This window comes from Erpetoichthys calabaricus, chromosome 13 (assembly GCF_900747795.2).
Source record: "Erpetoichthys calabaricus chromosome 13, fErpCal1.3, whole genome shotgun sequence".
In the NCBI taxonomy this organism is placed as follows: Eukaryota; Metazoa; Chordata; class Cladistia; order Polypteriformes; family Polypteridae; genus Erpetoichthys; species Erpetoichthys calabaricus.
Window position 1 is genome coordinate 59,913,639 of NC_041406.2, and position 23,558 is coordinate 59,937,196.

The window sequence follows — 23,558 nt, forward strand, 5'->3', positions numbered from 1 at the left end:
GCTTGATTTGTTTCAACAGACCACTTTGCTTCATTTCTGGGAAAAAACATCTCACACGATGGCAGCCATCCATGAAAGTTTTAAGGGATATCAGCCGTATGAGTTTACCACTCTTAAGGTATTTAAACTTTCAGTTTTCTTGTCTATGGTGAGTAAGGACTGTTCAAATATTGCATTTCTTTGTGTGTGTGTGTTTGTGTGTATTTTGCTGTGTTTTGCTCTAAATGAAGGAAAAAATTTTGGTAGACTGAATTTTTATTTCTATTTACAGTATAAAGTCCACTGATCATCCACAACATTAAACCCACTCAATGGGGATGTGTATAATATTGACTATCTTGTTACAATGGCACCTGTTAAGGGGTGGGATATATTAGGCAGCAAGTGAACAGTCAGTTTTTAAAGGTGATGTGTTGGAAGCAGGAAAAGTGGGCAAGAACAAGAATTTGAACAACTCTGACAAGGTCTAAAATGTGATGGCTCTATGACTGGGTCAGAGCATCTCCAAAAATTGTTACCAACCATGTGTACCCCTTCACAGGAATGGCGTTCCCAGATCTTGTGGAGTGTTCCCAGTTATGCAGTTAGTTACCTACCAAAAATGGTCCAAGGAAGGACAACTAGTTAACTGTGACAAGGTCATTGGTGCTCAAGTTTCATTGATGCACATGGGGAGAGAAGGCTAGCTCATCTGGTCCAATCCCGTAGAAAAGCTACTTTACCACAAATTACTCAAAAACTTAATGTTGGCCATGAGAGAAAGGTGTCAAAGCACACAGTACATGTCAGCTTGCTGTGTATGGGGCTGCATACTGGTCAAATTGCCTATGCTGACCCCTGTCCATTACCAAAAGCACCTACAATGGGCACTTAAATGTCAGAACTGGACCATGGAGCAGTGGAAGAAAGTGGCTTGGCCTAATGAATCACATTTTCTTTTAGATGTTGTGGAAAGTTGCCAGAGGCAATACGATGCTCTGGGCAATGTTCTTTGACACGTACCACCTGCCTAAAGATTGTTGAAGTCCATCTGCGCCTTTTCATGGCAATAACATTCCCTGATGGCAGTGGCCTCTTTTATCAGAATAATGTGCCCTGCTATGCTGAAAAAGATGTTTGGGAATGGTTTGAAAAACATGAAAAAAAGTTCAAGGAGGTGACTTGGCCTCCAAATTCCCCATATTTCAGTCCGATCAAGCATCTGTGGGAAGTGCTGGAAAGACAAGTTTGTTCCATGGAGGACACACCTTGTAGCCTACAGCAGTTGAAGGATCTGTTGCTAACATCTCGGTGCCATAGGACACCTTCAGAGGTCTTTTGGAGTCCATTCCTCGATGGGTCAGAGCTGTTTTAGCAGTACAAGGGGGACCAGTTGTAGGCAGGTGATTTTAATGTTGTGGCTGATGGTGTTATTCTGCTTATTTTACAGGTAAGTAATGAGGATCATATTTTGTTTTCATCCATTTTAAGCTTTTGTTTAGGTCAGGGATGAAAGTTCTAATCAAACTATTGTATGAGTTAATGGGACACTTTCAGAACAAACAACGTGTGTGTAAGATGTTTACATTTCTACACTTTCGGATGAATCTCTTTAATAGGTACTCAGTTTTAGACCATCTTATGGCCGATTCTGTTGCAGCTGTCACTGGATTCCAGCAGCCCTAAACTCGGCAAGTTGACTAGAAAATGGATGTATGGATTTTAAACCAAAACATAACCCTGTAATCGTATGCTTCGTTATGTAATAAATGGAATTTTAAGTTATATTTTTGCTCAGATATGTAAAATATGAAGAAAAACAATTATAAAAACTTGTTATTTGGTACACAGTATTAATCTCCAAGGATGAATTATCTTTTTGCATGACCGTTGGGGGTCAGAGTACAGGGTCAGCCATTTTCAGATTAAGGGTCTTGCTCAAGGCCTCAACAGAGTAGGATCGCTTTCTGACCATCATCATTCCAGATACCAGCACTGATCTTTAGCCTCAGAACCACCACGCCACCTAAAGTGCCTTCCCTTGGAAGTTTTCACATTTTGTAGTTATACAACATTGAGTCACAATGGATTTAATTTTGGTTTTTGACTCTATTCAACATAAAAAGACTCATCCATCCATTATCCAACCTGCTATATCCTAACTACAGGGTCAAGGGGGTCTTCTGGAGCCAATCCCAGCCAACACAGGGCGCAAGGCAGGAAACAAACCCCGGGCAGGGTGCCAGCCCACCGCAGGACACACACACACACACACACACACACACCCCAAGCACACAGTACAGTATATATATATTGTGGCGTATGGCCTGGACACAGACAGGCAGACACCGTAGGTACAAAACACGTTTATTCATATTTACAGTGAAACATAGCACACAACGCACTTTCACCCCCAAAGTCCAGGCCTCTCAATATGCCTTTCTCTCTAGGTCCTCCTCCACTCCTCTCCTCCCAAGCTCTTGCCTTCTTCCTCCCAACTCCAGCCATTGAATGGAGGGAGGCGGTTTCTTTTAAACCCACCCGGACGTGCTCCAAGTGCCTCCCAGTGAGCGCCTGCCGGCATTCCCTGGTGTGGCGGAAGTGCCAGATGTGCATCCGGAAGCACTCCTGGTGTCCCTGGTCTTCTTTCCCCCAGCACTTCTGGATGTGGCGGAAGTGCTGAGGGCCAGGGCTCCTCTGGCATTTGGGCACCCCCTGGCGGTGACCACGAGCCCCTGTAGGGTTGAGCTTCCAAGCCCCTTTCACGTGGTCCCCATAGCCCCCAGGGCGGTCACCCCCTCGTGGTCTGGAGGAGGTGTAATCCCTCCTCCGGTCCTTCTGGGCGTCCCGGCTGGGTACCACCCCCAGCCGCTTGCCATAGTATATATAATTATATTATCTGAACAGAACATTGCTTCTTCCTTTAACTTCCTAAAACCTGCTATGTGGCACTTTTAGGAACACTTCAATAGGACATTTTGCAAAACAAAATCATTATCAAAACGGGAGGAAGGAGTAAAACGGCTATCTTGGATTTAAATTTTGCTCCAGTAAATTTTTCAAATGTATTTAATCGGGCACCAGGAAATATATAAATATTGCACACAAAAATAAAAAAGAGTGTTTATTGCATGATTTACCTGTTATGAAATGATAACCTTCCTGTCAAAAGTTTACTTCCATCTATATTTTGGAATGACCAGGTCATAATTAATTTGTAACTGAGAAGATGCTTGGTTCATGATTTTCCTTTAGAGCCTGCAAGATCCAATGGACCAACTTATTGATCAGGGCCAAAAGAAAAAAGGAAAAAAGAAAACTGTAGAAAATGATGAAAATAAGAAGACGACAGATGGACCTGATCAGGATGAGCAGTAAGTTGGCTCAGCCCCAACAGTTAGGTTTTCAATATTGTAAAGTAAGACTATCAACTTTATGGAAAATAAGAAACATAATAGTAAACTTTAACTGACAAGTAAATAAACAATTAATAAACTAAAATGCTTATCTACATTTCTTCTAATGTGTTAAAGGTAGACTTTTGTTTAAGTGCTCATTAATGTATTTAGGTAAACAAGTCTCTTTTTGAACTTTGTGGTGCTTCAGTTCAATTAACAACAGCTCATTATTTTTAAGTAAAATGTAAATGAATATATTTGTTCTTTCAGACTGATCTCTCTAGATGAGGAAAACCACAATGAACAACTTTGCAGTCCAGGTAAACTGTTCACTATACTTTGTTATTTGTAAACTGAATTGGGTGATTTTTATAATCCAGCTCTTCAGACACAGTTACAGGTTTGTTAAAATGTGAAGGGTAATTATTGCATTTTGAGTTTTTATGATTAAGACACTTGTTATTCTGATTATAGCTTAAAACTGCAAATCAAATGAACAAACCAAAGTTACAAAACGTTACATTATTTGGGCAAATGTCTGTGCTATATTACCTACTGTATGTGTGTCATTGGCCATGGACGAGTGTACACCTTTACTTAGTCTTTAGGTCAGACAGTCATGATTTCTTTCTATTCATTAGCTTGTAAACCTCTTGTGCTAATACTAATTATGAGTTCCACATGTGTACCTTAAGAAGATCCTGTCTAAAAGTGGCAAGCATTACAAATCTGCCAATGTATTTTTTTACCCATCCATCCTCTTACTGAACCTGCTTAATCCAGTTTTTTTGGAGTTGCAGTGATTCAGAGGCTGTGCTGTGGCATTACAATTGTAATACTCAATAATATAAAGTTATGTAATCAACTAATAATAAATATTATGGTGGTCAGTTAAAAAACACTGATAAAATATTAATGAAAAATACAAATAATAACAGAGACTGAACCGTAAACAGTGCCATAATAACAGTATCATTTGTGGTCATCCAATGGAATGACAGACTTGACAAAAAATACATTTTGGGGCGCCATCTCAGCCCTCCTCATTTACTTTAAAGGAAAACAAAAAGAAAATGCTTGATGGCGTCAAAACAGAACAAAATAACAGATTTCAAGTAACATGGGGCTTAATGATTCTAGGAGGTTTTTTTTAAGTTATATGGGAGCGCTTTCTCTCTGGTCGCTCAGTCATGAAGTGGCGCCTCCTTCCGGATGGCCCAGGGACCAGAAGAGGCAGAGTCAATTGCCCTTACTTGGCACTTTCTCAGTACCTTGGAGGAAAAGAAAGACAACACAGTTAACATCAGCACCCCCTCTTGGTCTGAGGTGGAACTACATTCCTAGGAGGAACTCGGAGGGTGACCCTCTGACATGCATGTGTGACACATTATAACCGAATGTTAAAATTCTTCTAAAAAACTCCAGAGGTAAAATGACAAAAAAGTACAACTTTGGCACAATCAGTCAGATTCCTAAAATAAGGTAGTGTAACTGACTAACTTCCTAGATTGTAAATGAAACTGATTAGTCCTGGAAGCGGTCACAATTTTAAAATAAACAGTTGTGCTTTGAATATTTTAAGTTATAGATGTTATACTCAAGAAATGCTCTAGGTGGCAAGAAAATGCTGAATTATCACTTTGTTTTAAATAGCCGTGAAAATGTTAAGCCTCTTGACTTCGTGAATGGAGCAGTGCATATATGCAAACATTTATATTAACTTTTGTACAATTGTCAGTTACTTCAGAGATAAATATAGTCAAAATTGATTACTATATCTGTAAAATAAGTTGAATTATGAAAAGCACCTGACCGAAACATCCGTCTTTTATCTGAAACCTCTCAAAGCAGTACTATGTGATAGCACATAACTGTGTGGTTAGGATCAATAGTGGCTCTTGACTGATCTGTTGTGTGTTAGTGTGGCTGTGTACATGTATTTGCCCAGTGGCAGAACAGCCTTCCTGCTGACATTCGTGCTTGTCTAGGCCTCAGCCCTCCCCATGACCCTATGGTTGGATTAAACAAGTCTCCAAATGGATGGATGGATTGATAAGGTTTTATGTGAAACTTGTTCAAGTCATTTCTGAAATGCTGTTATTGATCTGTTCAGCTTGTCAGCAGCACACCATTAATTCACAAATCTTAATCATGGTGCTAGAGGGAGGCACCGAGTTGCATTGTGGCCTGACACTGGACTCTACACTGACAATAACCCTGAACTTGAAATTAGCATTACAAGAATTGTTCAGAATTTTAGTGTGTGTAGTTTATTTTTATGAACGAGTGACATTTATGCTGGAGATTCCATAATTATACTGTAGCATATTGTATATCATTTACACATTTTATATGGTTATGACAGATAAGTTTATTTTGCTTCCATATTTATTTTTTCATTTTTTGTTCAGCTTGTGAGGACAGCAGGCATCACATCATGTTCTGCTTCATAAGAGACAATCCTTCACTAGATGGACATGTTATTTTAAAATTTTTTTCAACTATAGAATTTTTAAAAACCTACAAGATAAAGTTGAGAGGAAATGCAGATTGCTTAAAACTCTAGCTATCTTAAGTTCAAGCTGCCGTTTCTGTTATGCAATGTATTTGGCCCTTTACTCCACATTCCTCTTTGCGTCTTTAAACATAAAAAACAATTGAGACTGCAATTTAGAAGTAACGACAGGGGTAGGAGGTGATGCCACAGCCTGCTAGACGGATGGACTGCTATATGCTTGAGTCTTTTTCTTATTTTACGTACTGTTTCAGTGTGATACACACAAGTGGGATGATGGAGGTTTAAATCCTGCAGCTTGACTATAGGATTACACTTGAAACATAGGGCACTAGGTTTCAACCTGGAAGCAGTCTTATATGAAGAATGTGTACTCTAGGAATACATCTGTGATAACAAAATAATTCATACAAAATCAGATTTAAGAAATTACTTTTCAAAAAATGTCTCTTTCTAAACTCTTTCTAAATTCTGCAGTAAAATCATGAATTGAAGAAAGTTATGAAAAATGTTATATTGATTATATACTATCAGTGGTACACGGTGCTACCTTGTGTTGGAATACAAACTAAATTTTGGAGTGGAACATTGCATGTGGTCTTCACCTGTACAAATTTCAATCTGTGTATAAATTTGGTGGAAATAGTTTCAATGTTGTGGATTTACATACTAGGCAATGTATACATGCATCAGCTTTATATACTACTGTAGATATATAGATTGTGAGCTGTAGGGGATGTCTCACACCCCTAAACACAGACACATCTGCACAAGCCATCAGTTGAATTCCCAAAAGACTGCTTTATTAGGCACAATACTTTTTCCACAAGTCACAGATACGTCATGATGTACCTTGAGTATAAAACCAACCAACAACATGTTATTTGGCCTTCTGTTTTCTCTTCCTTCTCTCCCAGCATGTCTGAAGAGGAGAGCTCCTTTTCAAGGTGGACCCATGAGTACTTCTGGCATGCCAGCACTGTAGCCAGGAAACACTTCTGGGTTAGGTGGAACTCAAGTATAACATGGGAGCCTCCTTCTGTTTACTCCGCCAGTAGAGCAGCCTGTTAAAACTACAACTCGCATGTAACCCTTTGGGTTTCCAAGCAAAAGCATAGGCAGAGGGATGCTGCCACCCATGGCATGCTAGAATGCAGTCTCCACCTGTTCCTCCATTATTTCAGCCTCCTGACCAACCTGGCCAGAGTTCCAATCTTTTCAAACCCTCTGTTACAATATGTATACAGTATACAGTATATATATATATATATATATATATACATATATTGTGGACCTCCAGGGGGCCACCCTATCCGACGCAGAGAGGCAGACAAGTGCAGGTGCAATACACCTTTATTTTTTTGGTGTGAGAACAGTTTCCCCCTGCTTCGTACCCTTATAGCACAGCTCTTCAATAGAGATCCCCAGGTTCATTTCTTCTTTCGCTTTACACGCCGCCACTCCTCCTCCTGCAAGCTTCGTCCTCTTCCACCCAACACTAGCCTCTGTAGTAATGGTTGCTGACTCCTTTTATAAGGCACCTGGGTGTGCTCAAGGTGCTCATTGACCGGCTTCCGGCAGCACTTCCGGGTGTGGCGGAAGTGCTGCAACACAGGGCTTCAACACAGTCCAAGTGCCCTCCAGCGGTGGGCATGGGCCCCAGCAAGGTAGAGCATCCAAGCTCCAAACCTGTAGCCATACAGCAAGCCTGGGTGGCTGCCCTCTAGCATCCTGAGGAAGGTAATGCCCAGAACATCCCGGCTGGGCAAGGGTTCCAACCATTCGTCATAATATATATATATTATGAAAACAAGGAAGCCTTATGAGTTTGCAGGTCATGCTAGAGCCTCAAAGGCAGTGTTTCTCTTCACAAGTGCATCGTGGGCTGATGCCGGTGGGTTTGCAAGTTGCTATTGTGTATATTGGTAATGAGTTGTGGTGGGCTGTGAGTGGGTCATAGCGGGTTGCCCCTCCAATGAATGTGCTCAGTCCCCCTCCCTTTGGTGACCACAATCTTTTAAGCAAGTGGGGCCCCCTCTCCATGGTGGCTCGCAAAGACAATTAAATGGGAAAAAGTGTGCAGTGACAAGAAAAAGGTTGAGAAACACTACTGTAAGATGGGTGAAGTGCTACCAGTAGCCTTTTACCTGTAAACGAATCTGCAGTTTCACACACTTACTGTCTTCTGAAAAAAAGAATTTAATTTTACTCTGTTTTTAAAGTTGCCCACATCACTTTCCTTTAGGAGATGCATTATATGCCCTCCTTCCACTTCATTAAATTGTGTAGTTCTCAGTGGCAAGTTCTGTTTAAAGTTGCCATCGCTAAGGATTCTTTGTTATTGGTCAAATCTGCTTCATTCAGTCATTTGAAATGTGACAGCAAGCTGCATGGGTCTTCAGGATGTTACATAACCTGCTCTCCACCATATTCATTCCAGATTCCTTAGAGCATAATTCAAAACTGTAAATTAGAGTTCAAATAACTGGTAGATGCTACACGGCAATGTGTGCCTATAAATAAAATTTAAATTTAAAGCAACTTTTTAGGAGCTTTTTATATGAAATGCCTATGTGTTTCAATAGGCACAGTATGTTAATCATGCATGATTTTTTATTTCTAGAAAATGAAATTTTTAAAAACAAAAATGATGAGGAAATGCTGTCCACTTTTGGAGATCTGGATCCATCAAAAAAAGAAAACATAGGTAGAATATTCCTGGCTCTATTGATATGTAAACTTCTGCTATTTCCTAGTTTAGAACTCTTTTTCCTTTTTTCAGTCTTAAGTGTTCCCCCATTATTTCTGGGGAATCAACCTTCTCTTGTGTGTTCTGCTACTGTTTCCTTAGCCAAAGTAATCACTTCCATAAAGGTACTGGCTTCTTCCACTGCTCTTTGATATTATTAACTTTTATAACTCAAGCTGTTGTTACTTTTCTCACTATTACCACCAGTAAATTAACTGGCAAGATACAGAACATACACATGGCTAAGACATTTTGTGCTTGATGGAATGTCCTATAAAATGGTGTGGTTCTTTGCTTAGTTTGCAAAGGTGGTGCAACTGTAGAAGCAGCAGTAACACTCCATCACAGGGCCCTAAATGCCCAATTTTCCCCATTCAGCGCACGTGGCATACAAGGGGGTAACACACAACATTTATCAGTTCTTATAGATCAAGGCTTTAAGCATCAACTACTGATGCATCAAAACACACATACTATACCATCCACAAGCTGGATGTGTTTTATTTCCAGGTATTTGAAATAATTTCTAAAAGCATGAGGAAAAAATAATATTATAAAAAAACACAATGTCATCAAAGGCAGCATATTGGTGTCCCTTCTTCTTTAGCAGGACAGTGTTACGCCTCATCACCCCCTCTGCACACCAAGTCTGATACCACAAGCATGCTTCTCCCTGTCATGGCAACACAAGGATTCACTTTATCTGAAGCTTTTCATGTTTCCCACGACAGGTGACTTGGTAGCAATTACACACTCTGTGTTCTGTTCTTTTCTCGTAGACATTGTCAATACTTCAGTGTCCTTTACTGACAAATAAAGAAATTGTAGACTGCATATTTTATAAAGGGTTTTTAAGAAAATATAAAGAAAATATCCAGCTATGGTCTGATGGACAGAGGAAAGAAATGCAGAATATTTGGCCTTTGGACCCCTAGAGGTTTATTTTTTCCAGCATCTTTGCCAGATGGAGTTTTGGTTTGACCATCTGACCATAGCACTTTTATTAAGCTGGATATTACTTTCTAATTTTAACAGTCTTTATAAACCTTTTATAAATTTTCATTTTTCCACTTTCACCTTTGATATATTTATTATTAGCACTTTGAGCTATTTTCATATACGTGATAAATGAATGTTGCATTTTATTTGTTTTTTCAGGAACACAAGACCTTCTTACAAACACAGAAGATCTTGACATTGCTGATAAAGATGAAATGACATTGTTAAATGAAATTCTGAATGCCTCATCAGTAGAAGAAGGAGATTTTAGCAAGGAATGGAAAGCTGCCTTTGGAGATGATGACTTGCTTGACACTGCAACTGATCCTGGTGCTGGAGATGTGCTCCAAGAGGAAGAGTCACCATCAGGATTTCTTCCTTCCCAGCTCCTTGACCAAAATATGAATAATTTAGATTCTTCGTTAGCCAGTAAGTCATTGCTCATGTGATGGGCTCACCATATTGTTATCATCTCCCAATTAACATCCATTGTTAGGGTTTATCCTGGTTGCCCCCAAAAAAATTTTTTACACTGTTTTGCAATTCTGGGCATCCTTTGGAGTTAGACCAATTCTTTTCATATCATGCATAAACACCTGTGACCATGTCTTCTTGGCCTCTTTTTCGGCAGGTTCACTATAGCTAAACCAACATACAGTATCTGCAATCGTAAAGATACCATTGAGAAACAAAGAGAGGTGAAATGTAAAGTGATATGACATTGACATCACATAGAATATACAGAATAAAAATTTCAGATCTTGCAAACTATACAAAAGTGTGAATAGTCATTCTTCCATTCATCTATCCGGTTTCAACCCTCTCTTCCAGTTCAGAAGCATTGAATGTAAGGCATGCCCGTTACACATACTAACATTCATATATAGAGATGTCTGTTAACTCGACATTAGTACAGACAATCCTTCAAGGGTCCAAGAACATTTTGCAAGCAATCATGAAAGTTGTTTTAATTGAAACATAGAATGTTAATTGACAATAGAGTTTTGAAGACTGCTTTAAGTGTAAAGAAATAAATGGATTTAATTGATTCGCTCAGAGGCAGTTAGATACTAGACTACAGTAATGTAAATAGTAAACTTTTGTCACTTACATCATCCATTTTCTCTTAACAAAGACAGAACACCACACAATTAACACATCAAAAGTACAGTAGCATCACATGTCACTTAACTCCATACACATTCCAATAACAGACATGTTTACAGGTTATTGTTTGATAACGGAACTAAAATATAATTACAAACATGCTTTGTATTAAAAGAGGAGTTTGTCTATTTTTCATTCAACAAGCAAAGTGTATGTTTGTTGCTCCAGTTGATCCTGCATCAGGATGGAGTGGTGGCTCTGAGGCTAAGGATCTGCGCTGGTATCCCGAAGGTTGCCGGTTCGAATCCCTGTCACTGCCAAAAGAGATCCTACTCTGCTGGGCCCTTGAGCAAGACCCTTAACCTGTAATTGCTCCAGGGGCACTGTACAATGGCTGACCCTGCGCTCTGACCCCAAGGGGTATGCGAAAACTAACAAATTCCTAATACAAGAAATTGTATAAGGCGAAATAAAGAACAAAAAAAAAAAAATGGTGGTCGTGAATGATTAATTTTCTTTGTTTTATTATTTTAGCGTTATTTTAGCCATGCATGATCATTTGAGGTAGTCACAAAAGTCATTGTGATGTTGTACAGGCAGAGGTTTAACTTAGCCGTGTGTTTATCTATTCTGTAACCCGACGTAGCAACCCACTTTCAATCCAAAAGTTTGCACCTTCTCTGTTCCTTGCTAATTCGGCCTGTCATTGTGGTAGCACCTGGGCTCTCTGGTTTGTTTCCTTGCATATATCTAGGCTCACAAACAGAATACAATTTGGGAGTTCCTTTTCAGAATTGTCAGATAATCTGTAAATCATTGAAATTAAATAGAATTAATTTGCATAGAACTCCTGGCTAAAGGCTTCGAGTTTGACAGTAGCGTTGCTTTCACTGGGAGTCTAGAATCAATATTGAGGGCCTCGTGACAATGATGCTTCTGTACTTCTTTCTGTTTGTTCCATTTAGGATTCAGCAGTAGCAAACTGTTTGGTACGATATTGTGCAGATTGGCCAGATGCACAATATTTATAGCCCAAATGGTTAGAGAATACACTCATATACATTTGTTGTTATTTTTTTCTACAGACTGGACAGCAGGTAACTCAACAGCTGAGTCATCAGAATCTGCGGCTGCAGCTAATCCTTCCCTACACAAGACACCAGCAAAAGGTAACGCTTTGTAGTTCTACTCATTGGCTTTGTGACTAACATGGTTTAAATTTTTTGCCACCCAAGAACTAACGAATGACATTTTGTCTGATTAAATCCAAATATCTGTGCTTGTTTGCTCTTTATACACAGCATTGTTTTTTAAGCTGCAGAAATGAAATGTGGCGCACAGGTATTATCACTTTTAGCCTTGACTGACAGACAAATAGTGCAGGACAAGTGGTGGGGTGGTTAGCACACTTTCAACCAAGAAATCAAGGCAAGGTTCGATTTCCAACTATTTCATGCAAATTTTTGTTTAATGAACCATTTCCTTCCCTCTTTACTTTTTTCATGGCGGCATGAACTCAGCTACTGTTAATACAACGCATAAATTACTCAAGTTTATCCAGATTAATTTTTTATTAAAGTTTTACATAGTCATCATTTCACATAATGCCATACAAGTGACCACATCATAATATGGTGCAGTACGGTTATCAGTAGAAGACTGTTTATTCTGAGAGTTTTCTGATAAATAAATTAACGATCTTAAAAGCAGTAATACTAGAAGTATATTCTTTTTTCTTTTTAACTAAAAAGCTACAGTGTATACCTTATACAGGTCTCAGCTTTCTGTCGAGTGCTTTACCTAGTCATGATGTAAATTGACAGATATGAGTATCACCATGCATTTGAAAAAGAAGAGTGTCCATCGTTCACACTACCCTTTTCTAAATATAAAAATGTCAACTTCTCTTTATTTTAAGATATTAAGGTGAATTGGCTAAACAGCACTTCAAAGTGTAGATATTTCAAGATGAGAAGTTGATCTTTTAAATAGTACTGTATATAGCAGTGGTTCACAAGTTCAGGCCTATAGGACACCTGTTTTCATATTTGAAACAATTTCACAATCAGTACATCATTGTTACTTTTAGTGTGCTGTTCTTTTTATTCCCTTTGACAGACAGACAGACAGACAGACAGACAGACAGACAGACAGACAGACAGACAGACAGACAGACAGACAGATAGAAAGATAGATAGATAGATAGATAGATAGATAGATAGATAGATAGATAGATAGATAGATCAAAAGAACAGAGTTTATTTTCCTCTAGGGGGAATTTAGTTTTTAACAGAAGCTTAAGAAATAGTACAACAATCAACAACAGCCCCCCAAAAACAAATATAAGAATTACAAAAAAGAGAAAACCCAGTAAGTTTCTAGACAAACTGTTAAATAATTTCTTGGCTAAAAGTGCAGCCCTGTTTGTTATGGCCTCCAGTTATGTCTTCATTTCTCCTGCACTACAGCCTTCAGCAGGTGGAGAGTTCATCTCATAACTGTTTCCTGCCTTCTTGAATATGGAGGAATGTTTTGGAGTAAATAAATGAATGTATGGTGAAATGTAATAAATAAATGATTACATGATATGGGACCATAAATAATGAAATGTGTCACAAAATATGTTTTTGTGGCCTATTTCTTTAATTGTTTCTTTTATTTATTTCAGTGCCAACATGTGCAACATGAAATATACCTTGAAATGAAAACTGACACCTTCACACGTCAAAATGGAGATGGTGGGCTCTGGCGAGTACTGTTTTTTGATTGGTGACTCATCCATAGAGTGACATATGTCTTTGGCTATCAAGGATCACATTTACAGCAAATCCGTAAGATGAAGACTTCTAAGAGGATGATGAATTCAGAGCTTCTTGAGTTAAATTTGCCGTTTCACGCAGTAATGCAAGGCTGTGCTTTTTTGCAGTTGTATCAGTCACAGACATACAAAATGACACCTTTGAGCATGATTATGAGCCACAGGGCTCTCAAAGCATGTAAAGCGCAGGTGTGACTGTGTGCATTCTCGACAGATACAAGTGCAAGAATCAGTTGTCCAGAATTACAGTGTAGAGTGGCTACGGACGATTCACCAATCAAAGAAACAGTACCCACTGCAGCCCACCCTCTCAATTTTGACAGGCGATAATGACAGTTTTTACTTTAAATCATATTTCTTGTTGTGTCTGTAATAAATAATTAAATAAATAACTAAGCAAATATTAAAGAAATAAGAAACAAACATATCTTATGCTACAATTATTTTGTGCAAATATTATGTTGTTATTATTTATTTTGTTGTCACATTTTACAGTACATATTGCAGAGGAAAGACTTGATGTTATAATCCCTAGTGTTTCTGCACCACAGTTGTCTTCCCAGGGGGTTGTATAGAAATGGCCACTAGGCAACATTGCTACCACGAGAACACATCATCAGTTGTGCACCTCTTCCTCATTGGGTGTTTCAGCCTTCTATCACAAGACACCCTCCTCTGACGCAGGCCAACCACTGGCTGATCAGACCTGGGTGTGTGTCTTATGGTCAGCTGGTCATCTTGGCAGCCCAAGTGGCATCTTTCCTTTTCAGCCAGAGCTAGTGGCTGCTCCTTTAAGTCATGTTGGCCAGCTCTTTGATTTCTTTTCTGTGGGCCTCCCCTCTGACACCTACTTCCCAGAGGAACTTTGCTGTGGAACAGGCTACAAAGCCCCTGCACCCCACCTCAGCTGGCAATACCTTCACACTCCTGTCCTCTACTTCCAGAGTAACACAACTTACATTCATGAGCTTTGCCGATTGCATCCTCCCATAGGGACTATAAGCTCGATGATGTAGGCATGTTTACTGGAGTTGGACCAGAGGACCAGGTCTGCCATTGTTGCAATCTCCAATGGGGAAAATGAGTCTCTGGGCTAGGTCCACCCGCATTTCCCAGACCCATGCGTTCAGTGGTCCTGACATATGAGGTGAGGGGTTAGTCTTCAGTTTTTCCCCTTCCTGGATGAAAGATGGAGGTTGTTGGGGCGCTGCCTGGTTGTTGAGAGGTATGGCATTGATGATTAATCTCTTGCATCTCAAGTTTGAATACCAAGCATTTTAACACTTGGTTGTAATCACCAGGTGTACCTGCCTTCTGTGAGGCTGGTCTTGCATTTGACCAAGATGTGCTTGAGGGTTGCTGGAGCTGTACACAAAGGCCAAGCTGGATCCTCTCCCAGCCAGAGATTTTACTTTGTGGAAGAGGCCAGGATGTCGTATGTAGCCTTAATGATAACACTCAGTATATTGGACTCCAGAGTTCATTCCATGTTTGTTTCCTCTTCTCTGGCACCTTGTCCAGAAGCCTTGTCTCACTTGACCTACGGCTTTGGACCACCTGGCTACATCTTCTTGTCAGCGCACCTCCTCTAATACCATAGTCCGGTGTTCATTCGGGGTTGTCGTCTGCCATTTAGATATTTATGTTCACAGGCCAAAGCCTCCTCTACCATGTTGGACATGGCCTACATTTATTTGTTCAAATTTGTCTGAAATATTTATTCAGATATAATTACCTTGTTGGTTGACTCTTATTGTATGAAATTCTGAAATATTTCTAAGATTTTGCTCTCTTAAGGAAAAGAATGCAGATATTCATAATTTTTTAAATATTTCCAGGCCAGATAACTAAACAATGAGATCAATTAAATGTATGAATGACACTCTGTTTGTGAAATTGTCTGGATTCAACACCTGCAGGCAGGACTGAACCTCAACATCATTGGCATATGGAAAGAAGGAAAGAAACAAGTTAGCCACACAAAGGCAACACTGACTTGACTGGGGGAAAACATGGGGGCTACAATTTCTTTTTATCCTTTTACAACTGTGAAATGTAAGCAGCATATTTCCAGTGTAAAACTGTAAAGATTTGGCTTTGCAGGAAAGTTTTCTTTAATGCTTATTGAACTGATGCATCAAACGGTAACATAGCCAGACTTAGACAGAGCTTAATTCCTTTAGTCACACCAGTAATAACCTTCAGTGGAAAAAGTCTTAACTCTTACTATTGAGGTGAATCCTTTAATATTTTTGTAATATGTTAAAAAGACTTACAGGTTATTACACCTTGGTCACTTACAGAATCAGTAACATTAAATACGCCATTCAGGGCCAGGTTTAAAATGTTTTGATCAGCTCTCATATAATCGATAAGCATTAACCCTGCTTATATTTTTATATCCTATAAGCAATATATGGTATTGATTCATGTTTACTATAAATCAATACCTTACCGTATATACTCACATATAAGTCAGGTCTTGAAACCCGAAAAACGCCCGTTCAAAAATGCGACCCTTACTTGTTTTTTTCTTTACATCTTCTTGCCTCCTCCAATCTCGCACCAGTTTCTCAGACACATCGAATTTTGTTGCACCAGTGCACTTACCAATTTCTTTCACCACTGCAATGACTTTTAATTTAAAACCAGCTTCATATTTTCTTCTGATCGAACGCTCCATCGTAGATAAGGGATGCTCTTATGATAAAGGTGTATGAGGATGTGAGATACAAAAAACACAAAACAGTGCAAACGTCGCTTTGGAATAGTTCGGGTATTCCTGTGTAGTCACATAGGCACAATACATAGAAAAAAAGGCCGTGTGCTCCATGGTTACTCTCTCAGGTGGGCGTTAGCATATCATAATCTCTTGGACCAATAGTGTGAGTTTACCGCATTTGACTTATATGACTGACATTATAAAATACTGGAAATTATACGGTAAAATCAACCCCTGACTTATCCACGAGAGAACTTAAACGCGAGTATATACGGTAAATGAAATGTTGATAATGTTAAAATGCAGAAGTCTTCAATCATTTGAACTTAATGGGACATTATTCATATCATGTCTGCGGTGGTTTATTCTGTGGTTGTATTCGCCTTTGCTGTCAGCATGCAGAGGGTTTAATCCACAAAACTATAAAATTATATTGTGTGTGCCAGTGAAATAAAATACATAAATACCTTTTTTGGACTGGGAAAATGAAAATCGAATTAAATATCAGCATCAACCGACAGCGTTTGCAATAAACCGTTAATGCTTACAGTATATCAAAATATGAGCTGTGTTAACGGTTATCGATTATATGAGGGCTGATCAAAGCCTTTTAAGCCTGGCCCTGAATGGAGTAGTTAATGTTGCTGATTTTGTAAGTGACCAAAGATTAGCTACTGTGCCCTAAAATAAGTAAATTCTAAGTTTCGTATATTTGCTGTTGATAGTGTGTTTCATATATCAGATTGAAGTCAATACGGATACTGAAAACTTGAACAGTGATATATGTGAGACTCTGAATCTATAGGCATTATTACTTAGTTGCCAGAAAGCAGGCACAAGATCTGTGCCCAGAAAGTTGATACCTAAAGGAGCTAATGAATTTAAACTGGGCGAATTTCAAAGATGATGATATATCAGTATGACCCAGGGCTCAAACATCCATCAATTGGAAAAAAAAAATTGAGGTATGGTGATTCTCCAGTAACAGTTCCTTACAATGTTGGCAAGATCATGTGAACCATTTTTTTCTATCTGCATTGATTGTATGCCTTAAAAGGTCCACAAAACTGGTATAATGCTGATTTAGAGTTTTCTGCAATTAGTAAGGAAAGGGGTGAGGACAACTATCCACCATCCTCCTCCTCCTTTACAAAAATGCCCTTGCTGACACTGGACTGGTGATGAAGGGTGTTCTACAAACGTTGGTTCAAAGGTTTGTCTCACCCACCCTGTTCTCCAGGTCAGGCCCCATCTGACTAATCCACTTTTCTCCATGGGATGAGCTGTTCCGATGAGGAAGACACTGAATTATCAACAGATGAGGGCACAAACAAGAGAAAGTGGAGCCGCATGGAATGAGCTTTGTGAATGGAGCTTTGTGAATGTTATAACAAATGTAGTAGTGCTCATGGGAATTAAGATGAAAAATGACAGTTGCTTGGCTTTACTGGCGTTACAGACCCAAAACATTTTTATCACCCCTCATACATGGTGGGAAAGAAAAGAGCAAGAAAAAGCCACATCCCTCAAGTATCTAATGACTGCCATTAACGCTTGCTGTTGAAGCCAAGTGCTGTTCTTTGGAAAGAATAGAATCTGTGTGGGTTTTCTTCCATATCTGTCTAGTGTTGAAAATATCCAAGCCACAAGTTAACAAAAAATCTCACCAGTTTGCAATCTTTGGATGAAGAAACAATTGAGACTGGGTAGGCGTAGTGAGGCTGTAATAATGAAAGTCAGTGCCAGCTATGAAAGTCACGTAAAAAACAAAGGCAAACAGAGAGCAGGACTGGGCTTCATATCGCGTAAGCTGTGTGAGAGTGTGTCTGTCTTAACAAATTAATGCATCAACTTAAATGTTTCTGGCTTTTATGTTTTTTGTTACGGTTTAAGCTGTTTTTACATACAGTTATTTAGGGATTGTGGTGTGTAATTAAAAGAAAAAAAAGCACAAGCAAAAATTGGAAAGAAAGAAAAACACATTCTTAATCTACCATGCATGTCAGCATTTGCAAAATTATTGTTTCTGCTAACTCTTTAGCGAAGATGTATTTCATCCTGCACTTCATATAATTATTCTTTTCAAATTCACTCCCTTTGATATTTAAGTGCTCGCCTATGTCAGATGTGCTGAATGAATGTGTTATTGTGCAAAGTTCAAATACATTATAATAAACACTTCTACATGTATGCATTATGGACAGAATTATCAGCCTGCTTTTAGAAATCAGTGCACTCCTTTAAGCAAGAATGACATTGGAGCTTTGCCTGCTATTGAAACGGCACGCGGAGAGCTTCGTCTGCTTTACTTGTTCTTGAGGTCGTTGCCGTCTTCTCTGTCTGTTTTCTAAGTGTTCTGTTTCTTATCCAATGCACAGATCATCCAAAACCCGCAAAGGACCTGTCAGCTTGGTTCAGCTTGTTCGCCGATTTGGATCCGTTGGCCAACCCTGATGCAATTGGGAAAACCGGAAAAGACCATGAACTGCTCAACGCTTAGGTGCCATGACTGTATGATTTGGGTTCTTCTTCTTTTTTAATGCAAATGTCTCTTTAATGTTATGCCTACTGGATGGTTTTAAATTATGGGTGGATATATTGTTGCCACACTGCTTACAAATGTGAAAAATGTACAACTTCAAAAAATATTAATAATGCTTTAGACTGACATTTAAAGATACTCTTTGCACTTTATCAGTTTTGCAGATTACTTTGACAGAACGTTTTCGCTTAGTAATGCTGTAATAAAAAGGTAGAGGCAATATAGTTTGTTTTTTAATCCTGTATGTGCAAGCAAATATTTACACAGTTTGGGCTTTTTTATATATATATATATATATACAGTATATAAAGCAAAAACAGTATTTTTAGAAAATAAAAACCACAGTTTTGAATGTTGGGAAAAATATTATCAGCTATCTTGCTGTAATTAGAGGAATATTTAGGAATAACATGAAGGTCCACATGTACAGTATTCAGTAATGTCCAGCTATTAAACCTGATGCTTGTTACCTTGCTTTGCAAAACATCCACTAAAATGGTTCATTGATTTAACACTGAAATGCATGCCTTAATTTAGTTTTCTTCTAGATTTGTAAAGTTTGTTGAAATAAAACTGTAACACATTGACAACTTGAGTCACACTCCTGGACAGGTGATTCTTGCCACACAAGTGGGCTTGTTCCCAGCTTTGAATTCATTGTAATGGGAGAGGATGGCCTTGTAGCAACTGTCCTCACCCAGAATGACAACAATGAGGCCAGAGGAGTGAAAATTTTGATTTAAAAGTTAAAGAAAAAAAAAAACTGAAACATAAAAGGGAAAACACAAAGTACACAGTCAGACAAAAGGCAAGTAAAGCCCTAGTGCCACACTGGCCCCTTCTGCTGGTTCACTCACAAGCCTCAACTCTTCCCCCTGCCAGGTAGACTTTGCTCCAACTCTCTTCCCAGCTTTCCCGTTGTTGGGGGCAGGTTTCTGTTGCTCTAGAGACGTCACCCATGCACTCCTGGGCTTCTTTTGGTAACTGTCAAAGGGCTAAGTGCCTCAGACAGCCCCCATGTCCATTCTCTTAAAATTACAGCTCTCTTCTGTCCCTTGTACACAGACACATGATTAGCGACACATGCTGCCAGTACTCCCCGCACTCACCCTTTGATGGACAACCTGGCCTCAACTTCTGCTGCTGATATTCTGCCAATGATGGCTGAGGGGGTCTTTCAACATCCTGCCAGTTTTCCCTGGCCTTGGCCTTGTTCAGTTATGTAGAGCAGTGTTTGTTAAGCTTTGTTTTCTCGTGACCCAATCTTACCCTTCTTATTGTCTTTGAGACCCCAGTCCATGATGACCATCAGATCAGATTTGTTTGTCCCACTTGGATAATCGGTGCTTGCGGTTATAGAAGAGCGGTCGATTGCTTTAACTGCCTACAGTAACCCACTGCAAGACATTTCACAAACCTTTCCCAATGAATACAACTGTGAGTCACGACTCTACATGACCCAAAGGGTGTCAACCCTGTGACCCATAGTTTAAGAAGTTACGATTTAGTGACCAGCAGATGTCATCTGCTCTCTAGTGTCCTGGAGGAAAATTACCAGTTACCCTTGGGGGGGACACAGAACATATAGAGGTCTTAGCACCAACATTCTCTCACTAACAGGTAGACCAAGGGTGTTTGTCTCTGCCTCACCTCCTGAGATCTCCTGCAGGATTCTTGACAACTGCATGGCACCCCTGGAGCCACTTTTGAGGGATTATACAACCTCATTGTGTTTGTGTTAAGTCTTCTCCCACAGGTTGGAAAACACTGGGACTCGGTTGCTACGCTACCACAGCTCAAAACCAGATGCTACATTGCATTGTGCCTGGAGTGTCATCAAATAGCTGTTTTTAAACTGTTTAATAAAAAAGAAATGCAGAAATAAACAGAAATACATACCCGGGCTGATTGCCAACTAATGTCCTGCTGTGTTTTAATGTGGAGCTGGTGTGAATTTGCTACAACAGACTGACTGTGTGGGGTCAGCACAAGCCCTGCATGACTTAGAGCATCCGATTCGGTACCAGTTAGTATGCCATGTACTAGTTAGCAGCACGATGTCTGCCCGAGTTACACCTCATAATGACAGACTTTCAGTCTTTTCAAATCAAGAATCCAAGTCTTGTAACTACAGAGGCCAGGTAAGGATCTTAAGATCCAAATGCTTATTTCATGGAAACAACTTATTAATTTTGGGAAGCTGGTTAGGATATTGCGGTAAAAATACTTCACCCAAAATGATATTTTTTTATAAGCTAATTACCCCGTGTGGTTTGTAGTGATGACCAAGAAAAAAATGTAATCTTGTGTTTTCGTGGAGAACAGAGATTCTTTCCGAGAGCTTTCTGATAGAATAGACATCTATGGTGACTAATGCTACAGGAAGCATCCATGAAAAAATTCTCACATTACTTGCGTCACATAATCCACACATCAAGTCATCCATTCATTTGCTGTCAACGGGCAAAATGTGTGCATTTTTTTGCCATTCAGAAGCTCGTTCACATGAGAACAGGGTTCTGGAATGAAGACAGGACTCGTGACCTTTGATCGAAGAGAAGAGGCAGGTCTTCAATTCAAACACCTGTCCTGTGTGAACTTGTTTCCTATTTGTGTAAAAATGTTTTAGCAAAAAATGCTTGCATTGTGAACATATGATTGGATGACTTGATTGTGTAGCTTATGTGACCGGAGTAACGTGATTTTTTATATTGTTTGCTGTTGTCCAGTGTTGGCCGCCATAAATGTTTATTGTATCAGAAGGTTTGTAATCTCTGATCTTCCTGAAAGCTTGATGTTAGAAATTCTTCTTGGCCATCATTACAAAGTACCTTAACCATAAAACCTTAAAAATCAAGTCAGTTATAATTAAGACAACAGAATGATGTCCTGTCAGGAGGTTTAAATGGTTATGAATTAAGAAAGTGTCTGGAACGAATATCTGCAGCCCACCAGGCTCGTAAGTTTGCCATCCCTGCTCTTTAGGTTCCTTGATCTTAAAATGATGTTAGCCCTGCTGCTCCACTTTATAGATGGATGCGATTGTATGATCATGGTGGTGAATGACACCTTGGGGATCTTTTGAGGTAGAAAGTAAGGAGGGCACAGCAATTATTTTACAGTGCCTGCAGTTTCGAGGGGGAGCTAAGACACAAACTGATTCTCTCATCATTTAAAGAATCACAGCCATTTGAAGGCTCAGACTGGCAGCATAAAGCGTTTCAGGGATCCGCCACCAACGCAACAACAGTAAAACCCCACAACATGTTACCCAGGGGTGGAGGGAGCTGGCCGGGCAGGAGAGGAACAAATATGACTTTGAAGTTTGTTGGAAAGAATGGCCATCCTACTAAAAAAGCGTCAAAATGCTGTAGAAGTAAAAACAAAATAAAAGTCCACAGAGATGGGTAGAGACTGGCATGGCACAACATGGTAATTTTTATTGTGTAAACACTATAATGGGATTAAAATGACTCATTTTATAAATATGGTAGTTACATCATGTTTCAGACATTCATGAATTTACCAGGAATAGGATTAGTTTTGGTTGAATGTCCACACTGATGGCACTGCCAGGCATATCTTGATGCCAGGGAAGTGATGTGTATGAAAACAATGGATGTCATTCATTTCAGAGGAACACAACAAGACACAAACAGTTGTGTGGCAGGTTGAAAGTGAACTACAGTAGAATTAAAGAGAATATATTTATTATTGTTTTTGTTGTTTTATCTTTGTCCTGTGTTGATGTTCTTTTCTTTATAACATTTAGTAAAACATTTGAAAAAGACCCTTATTGGCTCCCAGGGCTGTTAGAGCCCCCCGAGATGGGCTGCCCATTGGTGACATTCTGTCTTCTACCACTGATGAGCTGTTGTGTTCTTCTACAGGTGACGGGTCATCCATGTGGTGGTCATATCTGCCCCTCAGGGTACTGAGAGCACATACTCTACTCGCCTTTTATTTACTTGACATGCTGCTTTCATCTTCTACCTTGTATCTGCCACAATATTTTGATCTGTATTATTAAAACCATTTAAGTATATTTGTTGTTTTTTTATACTGATTGTGACACAACTCTGGGGGACTGCAAATCTGACGTTGTATGCGTGGGCATGAAAAAATGTTTGCTTTTGTTATGAATTGAGCACCTCATTAAAGTGATTTCCTCCAAGTGATTTGGGACCTTCTTCGTTTCTCAGCTCCTGCTGTACAGTGCACTTTGTTCGCATACCAAATCTCGGAAATTGATTGTAACTGACACCTATAATATTATTTCTGTTTTTCGTTAATGGAATACCCAACCAAAAATGATCATTTTGTGTCTGTTACACCTCAACCGGCTTCTCTTGCTGCATTTTACTGCATAAGTTGCACAGGATGATCGTTGGAAAGGCAGGCCGGTCAACACCAGTCGCCGTATTCCCTTCTCTCCTTGTGTATGGTCTGGACCAGAAGGGCCGGGGCCTCGTCAGGTCATTATCCTGTGCTACGAGGAAAGGAGAAGAAACTGTCAGTGTCACTGGCCCCTCTCATCCCGTAGTGGAGCTGATTATCTCTCCGGAGCCAGGAAGATGTCCCCAGGATCATTTGTGTGATGACATACATAAACAGAAACATCAAGAATGTAAAATAAAAAATGGGTTGTTATTTTGAAACTGGCCACAATGTGAACTGTCACAGTAAATGTCCTGTGCACATCAGAACAGGTGAAGATCTGTCCACACAC

General features: G+C 39.5%; 1 protein-coding gene across 3 annotated transcripts in view; it reads left to right on the forward strand.

Annotated features, from left to right (window-relative positions):
- ica1 (islet cell autoantigen 1) overlaps positions 1-23,003 on the forward strand; it is a 97,772-nt gene extending 74,769 nt beyond the window's left edge. For 2 of the 3 annotated variants that reach the window (XM_028817036.2, XM_051935827.1), the window contains 7 exons: positions 20-118; positions 3,235-3,353; positions 3,648-3,697; positions 8,516-8,599; positions 9,800-10,069; positions 11,833-11,916; positions 18,666-23,003. In XM_028817036.2, coding sequence (XP_028672869.1) covers positions 20-118; positions 3,235-3,353; positions 3,648-3,697; positions 8,516-8,599; positions 9,800-10,069; positions 11,833-11,916; positions 18,666-18,787 — 828 coding nt within the window. In that variant the 3' untranslated portion in view covers positions 18,788-23,003. The remainder of the gene's footprint in view (positions 1-19; positions 119-3,234; positions 3,354-3,647; positions 3,698-8,515; positions 8,600-9,799; positions 10,070-11,832; positions 11,917-18,665) is intronic. The other variant, XM_028817037.2, reaches the window with a different exon arrangement.
- Positions 23,004-23,558: the final 555 nt, after the last annotated feature.